We start from the raw sequence: 16,923 nt of genomic DNA, 5'->3' as shown, positions 1-16,923 counted from the left end.
TAGACGACATCCTGATACAGGCGTCAAACATCCAAATTGCCCAGTCTCATACGGACGTAGTACTGGCATTTCTGAGATCACATGGGTGGAAAGTGAACAAGGAAAGAGTTCTCTATCCCCAATCTCAAGGGTTTCCCTCCTAGGGACTCTGATAGATTCTGTAGAAATGAAAATTTACCTGACGGAGTCCAGGTTGTCAAAGTTTCTAAATTTCTGCCGTATTTTTTCATCCCATCCGCGCCCTTCGGTGGCTCAGTACATGAATGAAATCGGCTTAATGGTAGCGGCAAGGGACATAGTACCGTTTGCACGTCTACATTTCAGACCGCTGCAACTATGCATGCTCAGTCAGAGGAACGGGGATTACACAGATTTGTCCCCCTGTTAAACCTGGACCAAGAGACCAGAGATTCTCTTCTCTGGTGACTATGTCGGGTCCATCTGACCAAGGGTATGACCTTCCGCAGGTCAGATGGGACAATTGTTACAATAGATGCCAGCCTTTTAGGTTGGGATGCAGTCTGGAACTCCCTGAAGGCTCAGGGATAGTGGACTTAGGAGGAGAACCTCCTTCTAATAAATATTCTGGAACTGGGAGTGATATTCCATGCTCTTCAGACTTGGCCTCAGTTAGCAACTCTGAGGTACATCATACTCAGTCGGACAATATACACGACTGTGGCTTACATCAGCCATCAAGGGGGAACAGAAGTTCCCTAGCGATGTTAGAAGTCTTACAATAATTCACTGGACAGAGACTCACTCTTGTCTATCAGCTATCCATATCCCAGGTGTTGAGAACTGGGAGGTGGATTTTCTAAGTCGTCAGACTTTTCTTCCGGGGGAGTGGGATTTCCTCCGGAGGTAAAGACCAAGCAGGAGAGGGCTTTGGTGTTTTTGACAGCGCCTGCGTAGCCACGCAGGACCTGGTATGCAGATCTGGTGGACATGTCATCCTTTCCATCACGGTCTCTGCTTCTGAGACAGGTCCCTCTACCTCAGGGTCCTTTCAACCATCTAAATAGAATCAATCTGAGATGGACTGCCTGGAGACTGAACGCTTGATGTTATCAAAGCATGGCTTCTCCGAGTCAGTCATTGATACCTTAATACAGACATGAAAGCCTGTCTCTAGGAAAATTGAACATAGATATGGTGTAAATATCTGATTGTTATGAATCCAAGGGTTACTCATGGAGTAAAGTCTGGATTCCCAGGATATTATCTTTTCTCCAAGATGTTTTTGAGAAAAGGGTTGTCAGCTAATTCCTTAAAAGGGGACAGATTTTTACTCTGTCTATTTTTTTGCACAAGCGTCTGGCAGGTATTCTAGACGTTCAGGCATTTGGTCAGGCTTTGGTTAGATCCAAGCCTGTGTTTAAAACTGTTGCTCCGCCATGGAGCTTAAACCTGATTCTTAAGGTTCTTCAAGAAGTTCCGTTTGAACCTTTTTTGTTCCATAGATATCAATCTTTATCTTGGAAAGTTCCTTTTGGGTAGCTAATTCCTCGACTCGTAGAGTCTCCAAGTTATCTGTGTTACAATGTGATTCTCCTTATCTGGTCCTTCGTACGGATAAGGTAGTCCTGCGTACCAACCTGGGTTTTTTCCTAAGGTGGTATCTAACAAGTACATCACTCAAGAGATAGTTGTTCCATGCTTGTATCCTAATCCTTCCTCAAAGAAGGAACGTCTATTACACAATATTGGACGTGGTTTGTGCTTTAAAGTTTTACTTACAAGCTACTACAGTTTTCATCAAACGTTCACCTTGTTTGTTGTCTATTCTGGACAGAGGAGAGGTCAAAAGACTTCAGCAGCCTCTCTGTCTTTTTGGTTAAAAAGCATAATTCATTTAGCTTATGAGACTGCTGGACAGCAGCCTCCTGAAGGGATTACAGCTCATTCTACTAGAGCTGTGGTTTTCACTTGGGCCTTTTTTAAATGTGGCTTCTGTTGAACAGATTTACAAGACGGAGTCTTGGTCTGCGCTTCATACTTTTCAAATTTAACAAATTTGATACCTTGCTTCTTCGGAGGCTATTTTTGGGAGAAAGGGTTTTTTACAGGCAGTGGTAACTTCCGTTTAAGTACCTGCCTTGTCCCTCCCATCATCCGTGTACTTTAGCTTTGGTATTGGTATTCCATAAGTAATGGATGATCCGTGGACTGGATACACTTAACAAGAGAAAACATAATTTATGCTTACCTGATAAATTTATTTCTCTTGTAGTGTATCCAGTCCACGGCCCGCCCTGTCACTTTAAGGCAGGTAGTTTTTTCATTTGAACTACAGTCACCACTGCACCCTATGGTTTTTCCTTTCTCTGCATGTTTTCGGTCGAATGACTGAATATGGCAGTTAGGGGAGGAGCTATATAGCAGCTTTGCTGTGGGTGGACTCTTGCAGCTTCCTGTTGGGAAGGAGAATATATTCCATAAGTAATGGATGATCCGTGGACTGGATACACTACAAGAGAAATAAATTTATCAGGTAAGCATAAATTATGTTTTTTGAAAATGTCTGTCTACTATTTTCTTCCTGCCTACTTGGTTACTTACCTTGGTCTTGCTGTTTTAATTTCAGGTTTATGTTGCATCTTGCAGAGAAAACAGGAGGCATAGTTGTGACAAATGATAATTTCCGTGAATTTGTCATTGAATCACCACTTTGGAGAGAGATTATAAAAGAGAGGTAAATTTGAGTTACAGATGTTGGCTTCAGGCTGCAGTATGTGTTTGCTAAACTCTGTAAATGTTTTACAGATTATTACAGTATACTTTTGTTGGCGACATTTTCATGATTCCGGATGATCCTCTAGGAAGATATGGTCCCAAGCTGGATGAGTTCCTTTGTAGACAAACTCAAAGACGGTAAATAACTCCTGCTTTTCTTACACACTTTTTGTCTGGGCTAAATTGTTTCACTGGTTGACAGAATCTTGGGTTAAAGAATTCTTATATTCGAATAGTAAAAATTTGCTACACTTTTTTTGGTAAATGGCATTGTAAAAAAAACTAAAACAAATTATATATATACCCCTGTTAAAATGTCAGGATTCTGTGATGTAAAAAAATGAGACAAAGATAAATCATTTCAGAACTTTTTCCACCTTTAATGTGACCTATAAACCGTACAACTCAATTGAAAAACAAACTGAAATCTTTTAGGTTATGGGAAATAAAAAAAAAAAAATAAATAATATGGTTGCATAAGTGTGAACACCCTTTTATAACTGGGGATGTAGCTGTGTTCAGAATTAAGCAATCGCATTCAAAATCATGTTAAATAGGAGTCGGTACACACCTGTCATCATTTAAAGTGCCTCTGATTAACCCCAAATAATGTTCAGCTGTTCTAGTAGGTCTTTCCTGACATTTTGTTAATCGCATCCTACAGCAAAAGCCATGCTCCGCAGAGAGCTTCTAAAACATCAGAGGGATCTCATTGTTAAAAGGTATCAGTCAGGAGAAGGGTACAAAAGAATTTGCAAAGCATTAGATATACCATGGAACACAGTGAAGACGGTCATCAAGTGAAGAAAATATGGTGCAACAGTGACATTACCAAGAACTGGATGTCCCTCCAAAATTGATGAAAAGACGAGAAGAAAACTGGTCTGGGAGGCTGCCAAGAGGCCTACAACAACATTAAAGGAGCTGCAGGAATATCTGGAAAGTACTGGCTGTGTGGTACATGTGACAACATTCGCCTGTATTCTTCATTTGTCTGGGCTATGGGGTAGAGTGGCAAGACGGAAGCCTTTTCTTACAAAAAAAAACATCCAAGCTCGGCTAAATTTTGCAAAAACACATCTGACGTTTCCCAAAAGCATGTTGCAAAAGGTGTTCTGGTCTGATGAAACCAAAGTTGAACTTTTTGGCCATAATTCCAAAAGATATGTTTGGCGCAAAAACACTGCATATCACCAAAAGAACACCATAGCCACAGTGAAGCATGGTGGTGGCAGCAGCATGCTTCGGGGCTGTTTTTCTTCAGCTGGAACTGGGGCCTTGGTCAAGGTAGAGGGAATAATGAACCGTTCCAAATACCAGACAATATTGGCACAAAACCTTCAGGCTTCTGCTAGAAAGCTTAACAGGAAGAGGAACTTCATCTTTCAGCATGACAACGACCCAAAGCATACATCCAAATCAACAAAGGAATGGCTTCACCAGAAGAAGATTAAAGTTTTTGTTATGGCCCAGACCTGAATCCAATTCAAAATCTGTGGGGTGATCTGAAGAGGGCTGTGCACAGGAGATGCCCTCGCATTCTGACAGATTTAGTGTTTTTGCAAAGAAGAGTGGGCATTTCTTGCCAAGTCAAGATGTGCCATGCTGAAAAACTCATACCCAAACAGACTGAGTGCTGTAATAAAATCAAAAGGTGCATCAATAAAGTATTAGTTTAAGGGTGTTCACACTTATGCAACCATATTATTTTAGTTTTTTGTTTTTTATTTCCCTTTTTTTTTTTTTTTTTTTTTAACATCACAGAAACCTGACATTTTAACAGGGGTGTGTAGACTTTTTATATCCACAAAATGAACGGCAGTATGTGTTGGAAAAATAAGAGATTATATTATGTATTGATCAACAAATTTCTTTCTCTAACCTTGAATAGCAATTATATTTTTTTTTATCTCATCTGAGATGTTTAGCATAACTTCATAGATAATTACTCCTTAGGTCTATTAACCTCCAAAGAAAAAATGTTTGCTAGCAAGGTTGATATGCTGACGTTCTCAAACCCATAAAATTGACTTAAACTTTGCATTTATAGTCATCAGTTTTGAAATCTATAGCTCTGTAAATTTAAATGGATTAGTAGTGCAAGTTTCTTAGGTTCTCAGTGGCCATATAAATTGTTACTGACTGACCAATCGGAATAATGCTACTTCACTCTAATGGGTACTATTTAATGGAAAAGTTCTATTTACTATATGTATTTACTATAGGTGCACTAAAATCCTTTTTTCAACTTTAAGGCTTTATATTGCTTTTTAACTGATATGTAAGGAAAATACATTTTAAGAAAATTGATGGAGTTACTATTGCCCTGTCTGTTTTCACAGATTTAAATCCGACCTTTTCTCCAACATAGGTGTGTCCGGTCCACGGCGTCATCCTTACTTGTGGGATATTCTCTTCCCCAACAGGAAATGGCAAAGAGCCCAGCAAAGCTGGTCACATGATCCCTCCTAGGCTCCGCCTACCCCAGTCATTCTCTTTGCCGTTGTACAGGCAACATCTCCACGGAGATGGCTTAGAGTTTTTTAGTGTTTAACTGTAGAAGACCTGTTAAAAATGGGAGTGATTCATCCTGTTCCATTAGGAGAACAAGGGATGGGGTTCTACTCCAATCTGTTCATAGTTCCCAAAAAAGAGGGAACGTTCAGACCAATCTTAGATCTCAAGATCTTAAACAAGTTTCTCAAGGTTCCATCGTTCAAAATGGAAACCATTCGAACAATTCTTCCTTCCATCCAGGAAGGTCAATTCATGACCACGGTGGATTTAAAGGATGCGTATCTACATATTCCTATCCACAAGGAACATCATCGGTTCCTAAGGTTCGCATTCCTGGACAAGCATTACCAGTTCGTGGCGCTTCCTTTCGGATTAGCCACTGCTCCAAGGATTTTCACAAAGGTACTAGGGTCCCTTCTAGCGGTGCTAAGACCAAGGGGCATTGCAGTAGTACCTTACTTGGACGACATTCTGATTCAAGCGTCGTCCCTTCCTCAAGCAAAGGCTCACACGGACATAGTCCTGGCCTTTCTCAGATCTCACGGATGGAAAGTGAACGTGGAAAAAAGTTCTCTATCTCCGTCGACAAGAGTTCCCTTCTTGGGAACAATAATAGACTCCTTAGAAATGAGGATTTTTCTGACAGAGGCCAGAAAAACAAAACTTCTAAACTCTTGTCGGATACTTCATTCCGTTCCTCTTCCTTCCATAGCGCAGTGCATGGAAGTGATAGGTTTGATGGTAGCGGCAATGGACATAGTTCCTTTTGCGCGCATTCATCTAAGACCATTACAACTGTGTATGCTCAGTCAGTGGAATGGGGACTATACAGACTTGTCTCCGAAGATACAAGTAAATCAGAGGACCAGAGACTCACTCCGTTGGTGGCTGTCCCTGGACAACCTGTCACAAGGGATGACCTTCCGCAGACCAGAGTGGGTCATTGTCACGACCGACGCCAGTCTGATGGGCTGGGGCGCGGTCTGGGGATCCCTGAAAGCTCAGGGTCTTTGGTCTCGGGAAGAATCTCTTCTACCGATAAATATTCTGGAACTGAGAGCGATATTCAATGCTCTCAAGGCTTGGCCTCAGCTAGCGAGGGCCAAGTTCATACGGTTTCAATCAGACAACATGACGACTGTTGCGTACATCAACCATCAGGGGGGAACAAGGAGTTCCCTGGCGATGGAAGAAGTGACCAAAATCATTCAATGGGCGGAGACTCGCTCCTGCCACCTGTCTGCAATCCACATCCCAGGAGTGGAAAATTGGGAAGCGGATTTTCTGAGTCGTCAGACATTGCATCCGGGGGAGTGGGAACTCCATCCGGAAATCTTTGCCCAAATCACTCAACTGTGGGGCATTCCAGACATGGATCTGATGGCCTCTCGTCAGAACTTCAAGGTTCCTTGCTACGGGTCCAGATCCAGGGATCCCAAGGCGACTCTAGTAGATGCACTAGTAGCACCTTGGACCTTCAAACTAGCTTATGTATTCCCGCCGTTTCCTCTCATCCCCAGGCTGGTAGCCAGGATCAATCAGGAGAGGGCGTCGGTGATCTTGATAGCTCCTGCGTGGCCTCGCAGGACTTGGTATGCAGACCTGGTGAATATGTCATCGGCTCCACCATGGAAGCTACCTTTGAGACGAGACCTTCTGGTTCAAGGTCCGTTCGAACATCCGAATCTGGTCTCACTCCAGCTGACTGCTTGGAGATTGAACGCTTGATCTTATCAAAGCGAGGGTTCTCAGATTCTGTTATTGATACTCTTGTTCAGGCCAGAAAGCCTGTAACTAGAAAAATTTACCACAAAATTTGGAAAAAATATATCTGTTGGTGTGAATCTAAAGGATTCCCTTGGGACAAGGTTAAGATTCCTAAGATTCTATCCTTCCTTCAAGAAGGATTGGAAAAAGGATTATCTGCAAGTTCCTTGAAGGGACAGATTTCTGCCTTGTCTGTGTTACTTCACAAAAAGCTGGCAGCTGTGCCAGATGTTCAAGCCTTTGTTCAGGCTCTGATTAGAATCAAGCCTGTTTACAAACCTTTGACTCCTCCTTGGAGTCTCAACTTAGTTCTTTCAGTTCTTCAGGGGGTTCCGTTTGAACCCTTACATTCCGTTGATATTAAGTTATTATCTTGGAAAGTTTTGTTTTTGGTTGCAATTTCTTCTGCTAGAAGAGTTTCAGAATTATCTGCTCTGCAGTGTTCTCCTCCTTATCTGGTGTTCCATGCAGATAAGGTGGTTTTACGTACTAAACCTGGTTTTCTTCCAAAAGTTGTTTCTAACAAAAACATTAACCAGGAGATAGTCGTGCCTTCTCTGTGTCCGAAACCAGTTTCAAAGAAGGAACGTTTGTTGCACAATTTGGATGTTGTTCGCGCTCTAAAATTCTATTTAGATGCTACAAAGGATTTTAGACAAACATCTTCCTTGTTTGTTGTTTATTCTGGTAAAAGGAGAGGTCAAAAAGCAACTTCTACCTCTCTCTCTTTTTGGATTAAAAGCATCATCAGATTGGCTTACGAGACTGCCGGACGGCAGCCTCCTGAAAGAATCACAGCTCATTCCACTAGGGCTGTGGCTTCCACATGGGCCTTCAAGAACGAGGCTTCTGTTGATCAGATATGTAGGGCAGCGACTTGGTCTTCACTGCACACTTTTACCAAATTTTACAAGTTTGATACTTTTGCTTCTTCTGAGGCTATTTTTGGGAGAAAGGTTTTGCAAGCCGTGGTGCCTTCCATTTAGGTGACCTGATTTGCTCCCTCCCTTCATCCGTGTCCTAAAGCTTTGGTATTGGTTCCCACAAGTAAGGATGACGCCGTGGACCGGACACACCTATGTTGGAGAAAACAGAATTTATGTTTACCTGATAAATTTCTTTCTCCAACGGTGTGTCCGGTCCACGGCCCGCCCTGGTTTTTTAATCAGGTCTGATAATTTATTTTCTTTAACTACAGTCACCACGGTATCATATGGTTTCTCCTATGCAAATATTCCTCCTTAACGTCGGTCGAATGACTGGGGTAGGCGGAGCCTAGGAGGGATCATGTGACCAGCTTTGCTGGGCTCTTTGCCATTTCCTGTTGGGGAAGAGAATATCCCACAAGTAAGGATGACGCCGTGGACCGGACACACCGTTGGAGAAAGTAATTTATCAGGTAAACATAAATTCTGTTTTTACTTAAACTGTTTTAAAAACAGAAATTGAAGCCATTGACCAGATTAGACCACCTGTACTAATTGCAGTCTCTGTCAAACTGTAAAAAAGAAGGCTTCTAATTTGGAAAAGTGTAAGGAAATAATTATAATGAATCAAAAAAGTAAGAAGTAGATAGAAACATATATTTTGACATCAGATAAGAACCATAGGCTCAACAAGTCTGCCCCAAATTTCCTAGAAGTATAAACTTATCTAGTTCTTAGGATAGTCTTATGCTTATCCCAGGCATTCTTGAAGTCCCCCACAGTGTTTGTCATTACCACCACCTCTAAATAAGTTTATTTCATGAATCAAGCGCCCTTTCTGTAAAGAAGAGCTTCTGCACATTACTCCTGAATATACTACTCTTCAGCTTGCTATCACCCCTTGTTCTTTTAATTTTTCTTTTCTTTCCTAAGATATGGTGAGTCTATGGCTTGAGTAATTACTGTTGGAAATATCACTCCTGGCCAGCAGGAGGAGGCAAAGAGCACCACAGTTAAACTTAAGTATCACTCCCTTACCCACAACCCCCAGTAATTCTCTTTCTCCTGTTAAGTGTAGTCAGTCCACGGGTCATCCATTACTTATGGGATATTAACTCCTCCCCAACAGGAAGTGCAAGAGGATCACCCAAGCAGAGCTGCTATATAGCTCCTCCCCTCTACGTCATACCCAGTCATTCTCTTGCACCCAACTAATAGATAGGATGTGTGAGAGGACTGTGGTTATTAAACTTAGTTTTATTTCTTCAATCAAAAGTTTGTTATTTTAAACGGCACCGGAGTGTGTTGTTTTTTCTCAGGCAGCATTTGAAGAAGAATCTACCTGAGTTTTGTGTATGATCTTAGCGGACGTAACTAAGATCCATTTGCTGTTCTCGGCCATTCTGAGGAGTGAGGTAACTTCAGAACAGGGGACAGCGGGCAGGTTCACCTGCAAAAAGGTATGTTGCAGTATATTATTTTCTAAGGAATGGAATTGACTGAGAAAATACTGCTAATACCGATATAATGTAAGTACAGCCTTAAATGCAGTAGTAGCAACTGGTATCAGGCTGATATGTATGTATGTTTACACTTAAGTATTTCTGGGGAATGGCACTTCACTGGGAAAATACTGTATGCATATAACTTTTAGCCTAACTTGCAGTGTGAGCGACTAGCAGCAGGCTTTTTAATGACATTTCATAAATTAGATTTTAAACATTTGCTGGCATGTTAAATCGTTTAATTATCTGAGGTACTTGGTGAAAAATTGTTTTGGGCGTTATTTTCCACATGGCTGTCGTTTGTTTTGAATTAAAACAGTTTACTGAGCTTCCCTCACTGTTGTATTGTGAGTGGGAGGGGCCTATTTTGGCGCTTTTACTACGCATTAGAAATTCAGTCACAGTCTGCCTTCTTCTCCCTGCATGATCCAGGACGTCTCTACAGAGCTCAGGGGTCTTCAAAACTAGTTTTGAGGGAGGTAATCACTCACAGCAGACCTGTGAGACTGTGCTTTGACTGTGATAAAAACGCTTATATTTTCAATTGTTATCCGTTTTTTCTGATATTAAGGGTAATCATCCATTGCTAATGAGTGCAATCCTTTGCTAAATTTATGCATTTACTGTGAAAATTTGGTTTCTATAACTAATCCGGTTCATTGTTATTCAACTGTGACAGTTTTTGTGTGCTTCTTAAAGGCACAGTAACATTTTTTTATATTGCTTGCAAATTTATTTGAAAAGTATTTTCCAAGCTTGCTAGTTTGTTTTAACATGTCTGACATAGAGGAATCTCTTTGTACAATATGTTCAAAAGCCAATGTGGAGCCCAATAGAAATTTGTGTACTAATTGCATTGATGCTACTTTAAATAAAAGTCAATCTGTACATTTTAAGAAAATTTCACCAGACAACGAGGGGAAAGTTATGCCGACTAACTCTCCTCACGTGTCAGTACCTGCATCTCCCGCTCAGGAGGTGCGTGATATTGCGACGCCAAGTACATCAGGGCGGCCATTACAAATCACTTTACAAGACATGGCTAATGTTATGACTGAAGTTTTATCTAAATTACCAGAACTTAGAGGTAAACGCGACCACTCTGGGGTGAGAACAGAGTACGCTGATAATGTTAGACCCATGCCTGATACTGCGTCACAAGTGGCAGAACATGAAGACGGAGAGCTTCATTCTGTGGGTGACGGATCTGATCCAAATAGACTGGACTCAGACATTTAAAATTTTAAATTTAAGCTTGAAAACCTCCGTGTATTATTAGGGGAGGTATTAGCGGCTCTGAATGATTGTAACACGGTTGCAATCCCAGAGAAATTATGTAGGCTGGATAGATACTATGCGGTACCGGCGTGTACTGACGTCTTTCCTATACCTAAGAGACTTACAGAAATTATTACTAAGGAGTGGGATAGGCCAGGTGTGCCCTTTTCCCCCCCTCCTATATTTAGAAAAATGTTTCTAATAGACGCCACCACACGGGACTTATGGCAAACGGTCCCTAAGGTGGAGGGAGCAGTTTCTACTTTAGCTAAGCGTACCACTATCCCGGTGCAGGATAGCTGTGCCTTTTCAGATCCAATGGATAAAAAGTTAGAGGGTTACCTTAAGAAAATGTTTGTTCAACAAGGTTTTATATTGCAACCCCTTGCATGCATTGCGCCTGTCACGGCTGCGGCGGCATTTTGGTTTGAGTCTCTGGAAGAGACCCTTGACACAGCTCCTTTGGATGAGATTACACACAAGCTTAAAGCCCTTAAGCTAGCTAATTCATTTATTTCTGATGCCGTGGTACATTTAACTAAACTTGCGGCTAAGAATTCCGGATTCGCCATTCAGGCGCGCAGAGCGCTGTGGCTAAAATCCTGGTCAGCTGATGTGACTTCTAAATCTAAATTGCTTAACATACCTTTCAAAGGGCAGACATTATTCGGGCCCGGTTTGAAAGAAATTATTGCTGACATTACGTGAGGTAAGGGCCATGCCCTGCCTCAAGACAGAGCCAAACCAAGGGCTAGACAGTCTAATTTTCGTGCCTTTCGTAACTTCAAGGCAGGAGCAGCATCAACTTCCTCTGCTCCAAAACAGGAAGGAACTGTTGCTCGCTACAGACAAGGCTGGAAACCTAACCAGACCTGGAACAAGGGCAAGCAGGCCAGAAAACCTGCTGCTGCCCCTAAGACAGCATGAAGTGAGGGTCCCCGATCCGGCAACGGATCTAGTAAGGGGCAGACTTTCTCTCTTCACCCAGGCTTGGGCAAGAGATGTCCAGGATCCCTGGGCGTTAGAGATCATATCCCAGGGATATCTTCTGGACTTCAAAGCTTCTCCTCCCAAAGGGAGATTTCATCTTTCAAGGTTGTCAACAAACCAGACAAAGAAAGAGGCGTTTCTACGCTGTGTTCAAGATCTTTTGTTAATGGGAGTGATCCGCCCGGTTCCGCGGTCGGAACACGGACAGGGGTTTTACTCAAATCTGTTTGTGGTTCCCAAGAAAGAGGGAACCTTCAGACCAATCTTGGATTTAAAGATCCTAAACAAATTCCTAAGAGTTCCATCGTTCAAAATGGAAACTATTCGGACAATCTTACCCATGATCCAAAAGGGTCAGTACATGACCACAGTGGATCTAAAGGATGCGTACCTTCACATACCGATTCACAGGGATCATTACCGGTACCTAAGGTTTGCCTTCCTAGACAGGCATTATCAGTTTGTAGCTTTTCCCTTCGGGTTAGCTACGGCTCCAAGAATCTTTACAAAGGTCCTGGGCTCTCTTCTGGCGGTACTAAGACCGCGAGGAATAGCGGTAGCTCCGTACCTAGACGACATTCTGATACAAGCGTCAAATTTCCAAACTGCCAAGTCTCATACAGAGTTAGTTCTGGCATTTCTAAGGTCGCATGGGTGGAAGGTGAACGTAGAAAAGAGTTCTCTATTGCCACTCACAAGAGTTCCCTTCTTGGGGACTCTTATAGATTCTGTAGAAATGAAAATTTACCTGACAGAGGACAGGTTAACAAAACTTCTAAATGCTTGCCGTGTCCTTCATTCCATTCAACACCCGTCAGTGGCTCAATGCATGGAGGTAATCGGCTTAATGGTAGCGGCAATGGACATAGTACCTTTTGCACACCTGCATCTCAGACCGCTGCAATTGTGCATGCTAAGTCAGTGGAATGGGGATAACTCAGATTTGTCCCCTATGCTGAATCTGGATCAAGAGACCAGAGATTCTCTTCTATGGTGGCTTTCTCGGCCACATCTGTCCAGGGGGATGCCCTTCAGCAGGCCAGACTGGACAATTGTAACAACAGACGCCAGCCTGCTAGGTTGGGGCGCTGTCTGGAATTCCCTGAAGGCTCAGGGATCATGGACTCAGGAGGAGAGTCTCCTTCCAATAAACATTCTGGAATTGAGAGCAGTTCTCAATGCCCTTCTGGCTTGGCCTCAGTTAGCAACTCTGAGGTTCATCAGGTTTCAGTCGGACAACATCACGACTGTGGCTTACATCAACCATCAGGGAGGGACAAGGAGTTCCCTAGCGATGATGGAAGTATCAAAGATAATTCGCTGGGCAGAGTCTCACTCTTGCCACCTGTCAGCGATCCACATCCCAGGCGTGGAGAACTGGGAGGCGGATTTCCTAAGTCGCCAGACTTTTCATCCGGGGGAGTGGGAACTTCATCCGGAGGTCTTTGCCCAAATACTTCAACGTTGGGGCAAACCAGATATGGATCTCATGGCGTCTCGCCAGAACGCCAAGCTCCCTTGTTACGGGTCCAGGTCCAGGGACCCGGGAGCGGTCCTGATAGATGCTTTGACAGCACCCTGGACCTTCAAGATGGCTTATGTGTTTCCACCCTTCCCGATGCTTCCTCGATTGATTGCCAGGATCAAACAGGAGAAAGCATCGGTGATTCTAATAGCGCCTGCGTGGCCACGCAGGACCTGGTATGCAGATCTAGTGGACATGTCATCCTGTCCACCTTGGTCTCTGCCTCTGAGACAGGACCTTCTAATTCAGGGTCCTTTCAAACATCAAAATCTAATTTCTCTGAAGCTGACTGCATGGAGATTGAACGCTTGATTTTATCAAAGCGTGGATTTTCGGAGTCAGTAATTGACACCTTAATACAGGCTAGGAAACCTGTTACCAGGAAAATTTACCATAAAATATGGCGTAAATATTTACACTGGTGCGAATCCAAGAGTTGCTCATGGAGTAAGGTTAGGATTCCTAGGATATTGTCTTTTCTACAAGAAGGTTTAGAAAAGGGTTTATCTGCAAGTTCTTTAAAGGGACAGATCTCAGCTCTGTCCATCCTTTTACACAAACGTCTGTCAGAAGTTCCAGACGTTCAGGCTTTTTGTCAGGCTTTGGCCAGGATTAAGCCTGTGTTTAAGTCTGTTGCTCCACCGTGGAGCTTAAACTTAGTTCTTAATGTCCGTTTGAACCCCTTCATTCCATTGATATCAAGCTGTTATCTTGGAAAGTTCTGTTTCTAATGGCTATTTCCTCGGCTCGTAGAGTCTCTGAGTTATCGGCTTTACATTGTGATTCTCCTTATCTGATTTTTCATTCAGACAAGGTAGTTCTGCGTACTAAACCTGGGTTCTTACCCAAGGTAGTCACTAACAAGAATATCAATCAAGAGATTGTTGTTCCATTATTGTGCCCTAACCCTTCTTCAAAGAAGGAACGACTTCTACACAATCTAGACGTAGTTCGTGCCTTGAAATTTTATTTACAGGCAACTAAAGATTTTCGCCAAGCATCTTCCCTGTTTGTAGTTTATTCTGGTCAGAGGAGAGGTCAAAAAGCATCTGCTACCTCTCTCTTTTTGGCTTCGTAGCATAATACGTTTAGCCTATGAGACTGCTGGACAGCAGCCTCCTGAAAGAATTACAGCTCATTCTACAAGAGCTGTGGCTTCCACGTGGGCCTTTAAGAATGAGGCCTCTGTTGAACAGATTTGCAAGGCTGCAACTTGGTCTTCTCTTCATACTTTTTCCAAATTTTCCAAATTTGACACTTTTGCTTCTTCTGAGGCTGTTTTTGGGAGAAAGGTTCTTCAGGCAGTGGTTCCTTCTGTGTAAAGATCCTGCCTTTCCCTCCCGTCATCCGTGTACTTCTAGCTTTGGTATTGGTATCCCATAAGTAATGGATGACCCGTGGACTGACTACACTTAACAGGAGAAAACATAATTTATGCTTACCTGATAAATTCCTTTCTCCTGTAGTGTAGTCAGTCCACGGCCCGCCCTTTTTTTTTATGGCAGGTCTTAAATTTAAATTAAATTCCAGTCATCACTGCACCCTATAGTTTCTCCTTTCTCGTTTGGTTTCGGTCGAATGACTGGGTATGACGTAGAGGGGAGGAGCTATATAGCAGCTCTGCTTGGGTGATCCTCTTGCACTTCCTGTTGGGGAGGAGTTAATATCCCATAAGTAATGGATGACCCGTGGACTGACTACACTACAGGAGAAAGGAATTTATCAGGTAAGCATAAATTATGTTTTTCCTACGCTGCATGGAGGAGGTGAAGTTTAGGAGTCTGAATAAAAATTTTGATTTAATCTGCAAGCAAGTTTTGGGGTATAGCCGTATTCCACGTCATTCCTTGCAGTCGGGTAGTGGTGGCTTTAAAGCAGTTAGGAAGTTGTAAAGAGGTACTTACTGAGTTTTCCTAACAATTGCTGCCCTAGTTTAGAAAGCCAGAGTTGGCTACTCTGAAGAACTGTCTTCTCATACCTTGTAACTGTCTACATGACGGACAGTAGAGCAGGTAAGTGATTTTTCTTCCAATTGGGTAGACCATGCACTTAACTAATTAAAAGACACTGCTTTTTTATTGGGACATAGATAATCCTGTTGTATGGGTTACACTTGGGCATGACGCAGGCACTGTAGCATGTGTGAGACTAACATTTAAACTCTTTTAAAAAGAAAGGGTAAAATGTTTTTATTAGGCTTTATTTTCTGATACATATTTACTTGATAAAACAATACAAGTTTAAACTGAAAGTAAGGCTGAATTTTCTATTTCAGCAGTTTATTCATTTCCCAATTGCTTTAAAATAAAACGATGCAACATGTTAAACTGTCAGATTTAAAAAAAAAAATGGATATTTCTGGTACTCAGTGTACCAGGAAGTGGTGCCTCTCTGTGTCGCAGCAGTAATTTGAGCTCAGCAGTTGCGGTCACATGACTGGCTTTACTTCATAACGTTTCTGAGGAAAAAGTCGTTTTTCTCCATTTCTGGGTGATCCGGTCTTAATTGGTAGCGGTAAGGCACATCAGTAATTGAGGTGGGGTTGCCTGAGGGGTATTTTAGAAGTTAATTTGATGTTTATTAAAAAATGTTTTCTTAACTTTTCTCAAATAGTTTTAGCTGGGGATTAATCCTAATTTGGGATAACATTTTAAAGTGATTTTCTCTTGTAAGATGTATCGAGTCCACGGATTCATCCTTACTTGTGGGATATTCTCCTTCCCTACAGGAAGTGGCAAAGAGAGCACCCACAGCAGAGCTGTCTATATAGCTCCTCCCTTAGCTCCACCCCCAGTCATTCTCTTTGTCTACTCTAAGTACTAGGAAGGGCAGAGCTAGTGTGGTGACAAAATTCATCAGGTTTCAGTCGGACAACATCACGACTGTAGCTTATATCAGTCATCAAGGAGGAACAATGAGTTCTCTAGCGATGATGGAGGTAACCAAAATAATCCGATGGGCAGAGGATCACTCTTGCCATCTCTCAGCAATCCACATCCCAGGAGTAGAGAACTGGGAGGCGGATTTCCTAAGTCGTCAGACTTTTCATCCGAGGGAGTGGGAACTCCATCTGGAGGTATTTGCCCAGCTTATTTAGCTATGGGGCACACCAGAATTGGATCTGATGGCGTCCCGTCAGAATGCCAAACTTCCTTGTTAAAGGTCCAGGTCCCGGGATCCCAAGGCGGTACTGATAGATGCTCTAGCAGTGCCTTGGTCCTTCAATCTGGCCTATGTATTTCCACCGTTTCCTCTCCTCCCACGTCTGGTTGCCAGAATCAAGCAGGAGAGAGCTTTGGTGATTTTGATAGCACCTGCGTGGCCACGCAGGACTTGGTATGCAGACCTATGGACATGTCCTCGGTTCCACCGTGGACTCTGCCAATGAAGCGGGACCTTCTAATCCATGGTCCGTTCACGCATCCAAATCTAATTTCTCTGCGTCTGACTGCTTGGAGATTGAACGTCTGATTCTATCAAAGCGTGGTTTCTCTGAGTCGGTCATTGATACCCTGATTCAGGCTAGAAATCCTGTCACCAGGAAGATCTATCATAAGATTTGGCGCAAATATCTTTATTGCTGTGAATCCAAAGGTTACTCGTGGAGTAAGATTAGGATTCCTAGAATATTGTCTTTTCTCCAAGAAGGTTTGGAGAAGGGATTATCAGCTAGTTCGCT

At 42.7% G+C, this 16,923-nt stretch overlaps 1 protein-coding gene across 3 annotated transcripts in view; it reads left to right on the top strand.

Annotated features, from left to right (window-relative positions):
- The window catches only part of N4BP1 (NEDD4 binding protein 1), a 159,422-nt gene that overhangs the window by 87,601 nt on the left and 54,898 nt on the right, over positions 1-16,923 (top strand). For all 3 annotated transcript variants that reach the window (XM_053702031.1, XM_053702040.1, XM_053702048.1), the window contains 2 exons: positions 2,588-2,695; positions 2,767-2,874. In XM_053702031.1, the coding sequence (XP_053558006.1) occupies positions 2,588-2,695; positions 2,767-2,874 (216 nt within the window). The remainder of the gene's footprint in view (positions 1-2,587; positions 2,696-2,766; positions 2,875-16,923) is intronic.

The sequence above is a fragment of the Bombina bombina genome, chromosome 1 (assembly GCF_027579735.1).
Source record: "Bombina bombina isolate aBomBom1 chromosome 1, aBomBom1.pri, whole genome shotgun sequence".
Classification (NCBI taxonomy): domain Eukaryota; kingdom Metazoa; phylum Chordata; class Amphibia; order Anura; family Bombinatoridae; genus Bombina; species Bombina bombina.
The sequence above is the reverse complement of the archived record's forward strand: the minus strand, read 5'-3'. Positions and strand labels throughout refer to the sequence as shown.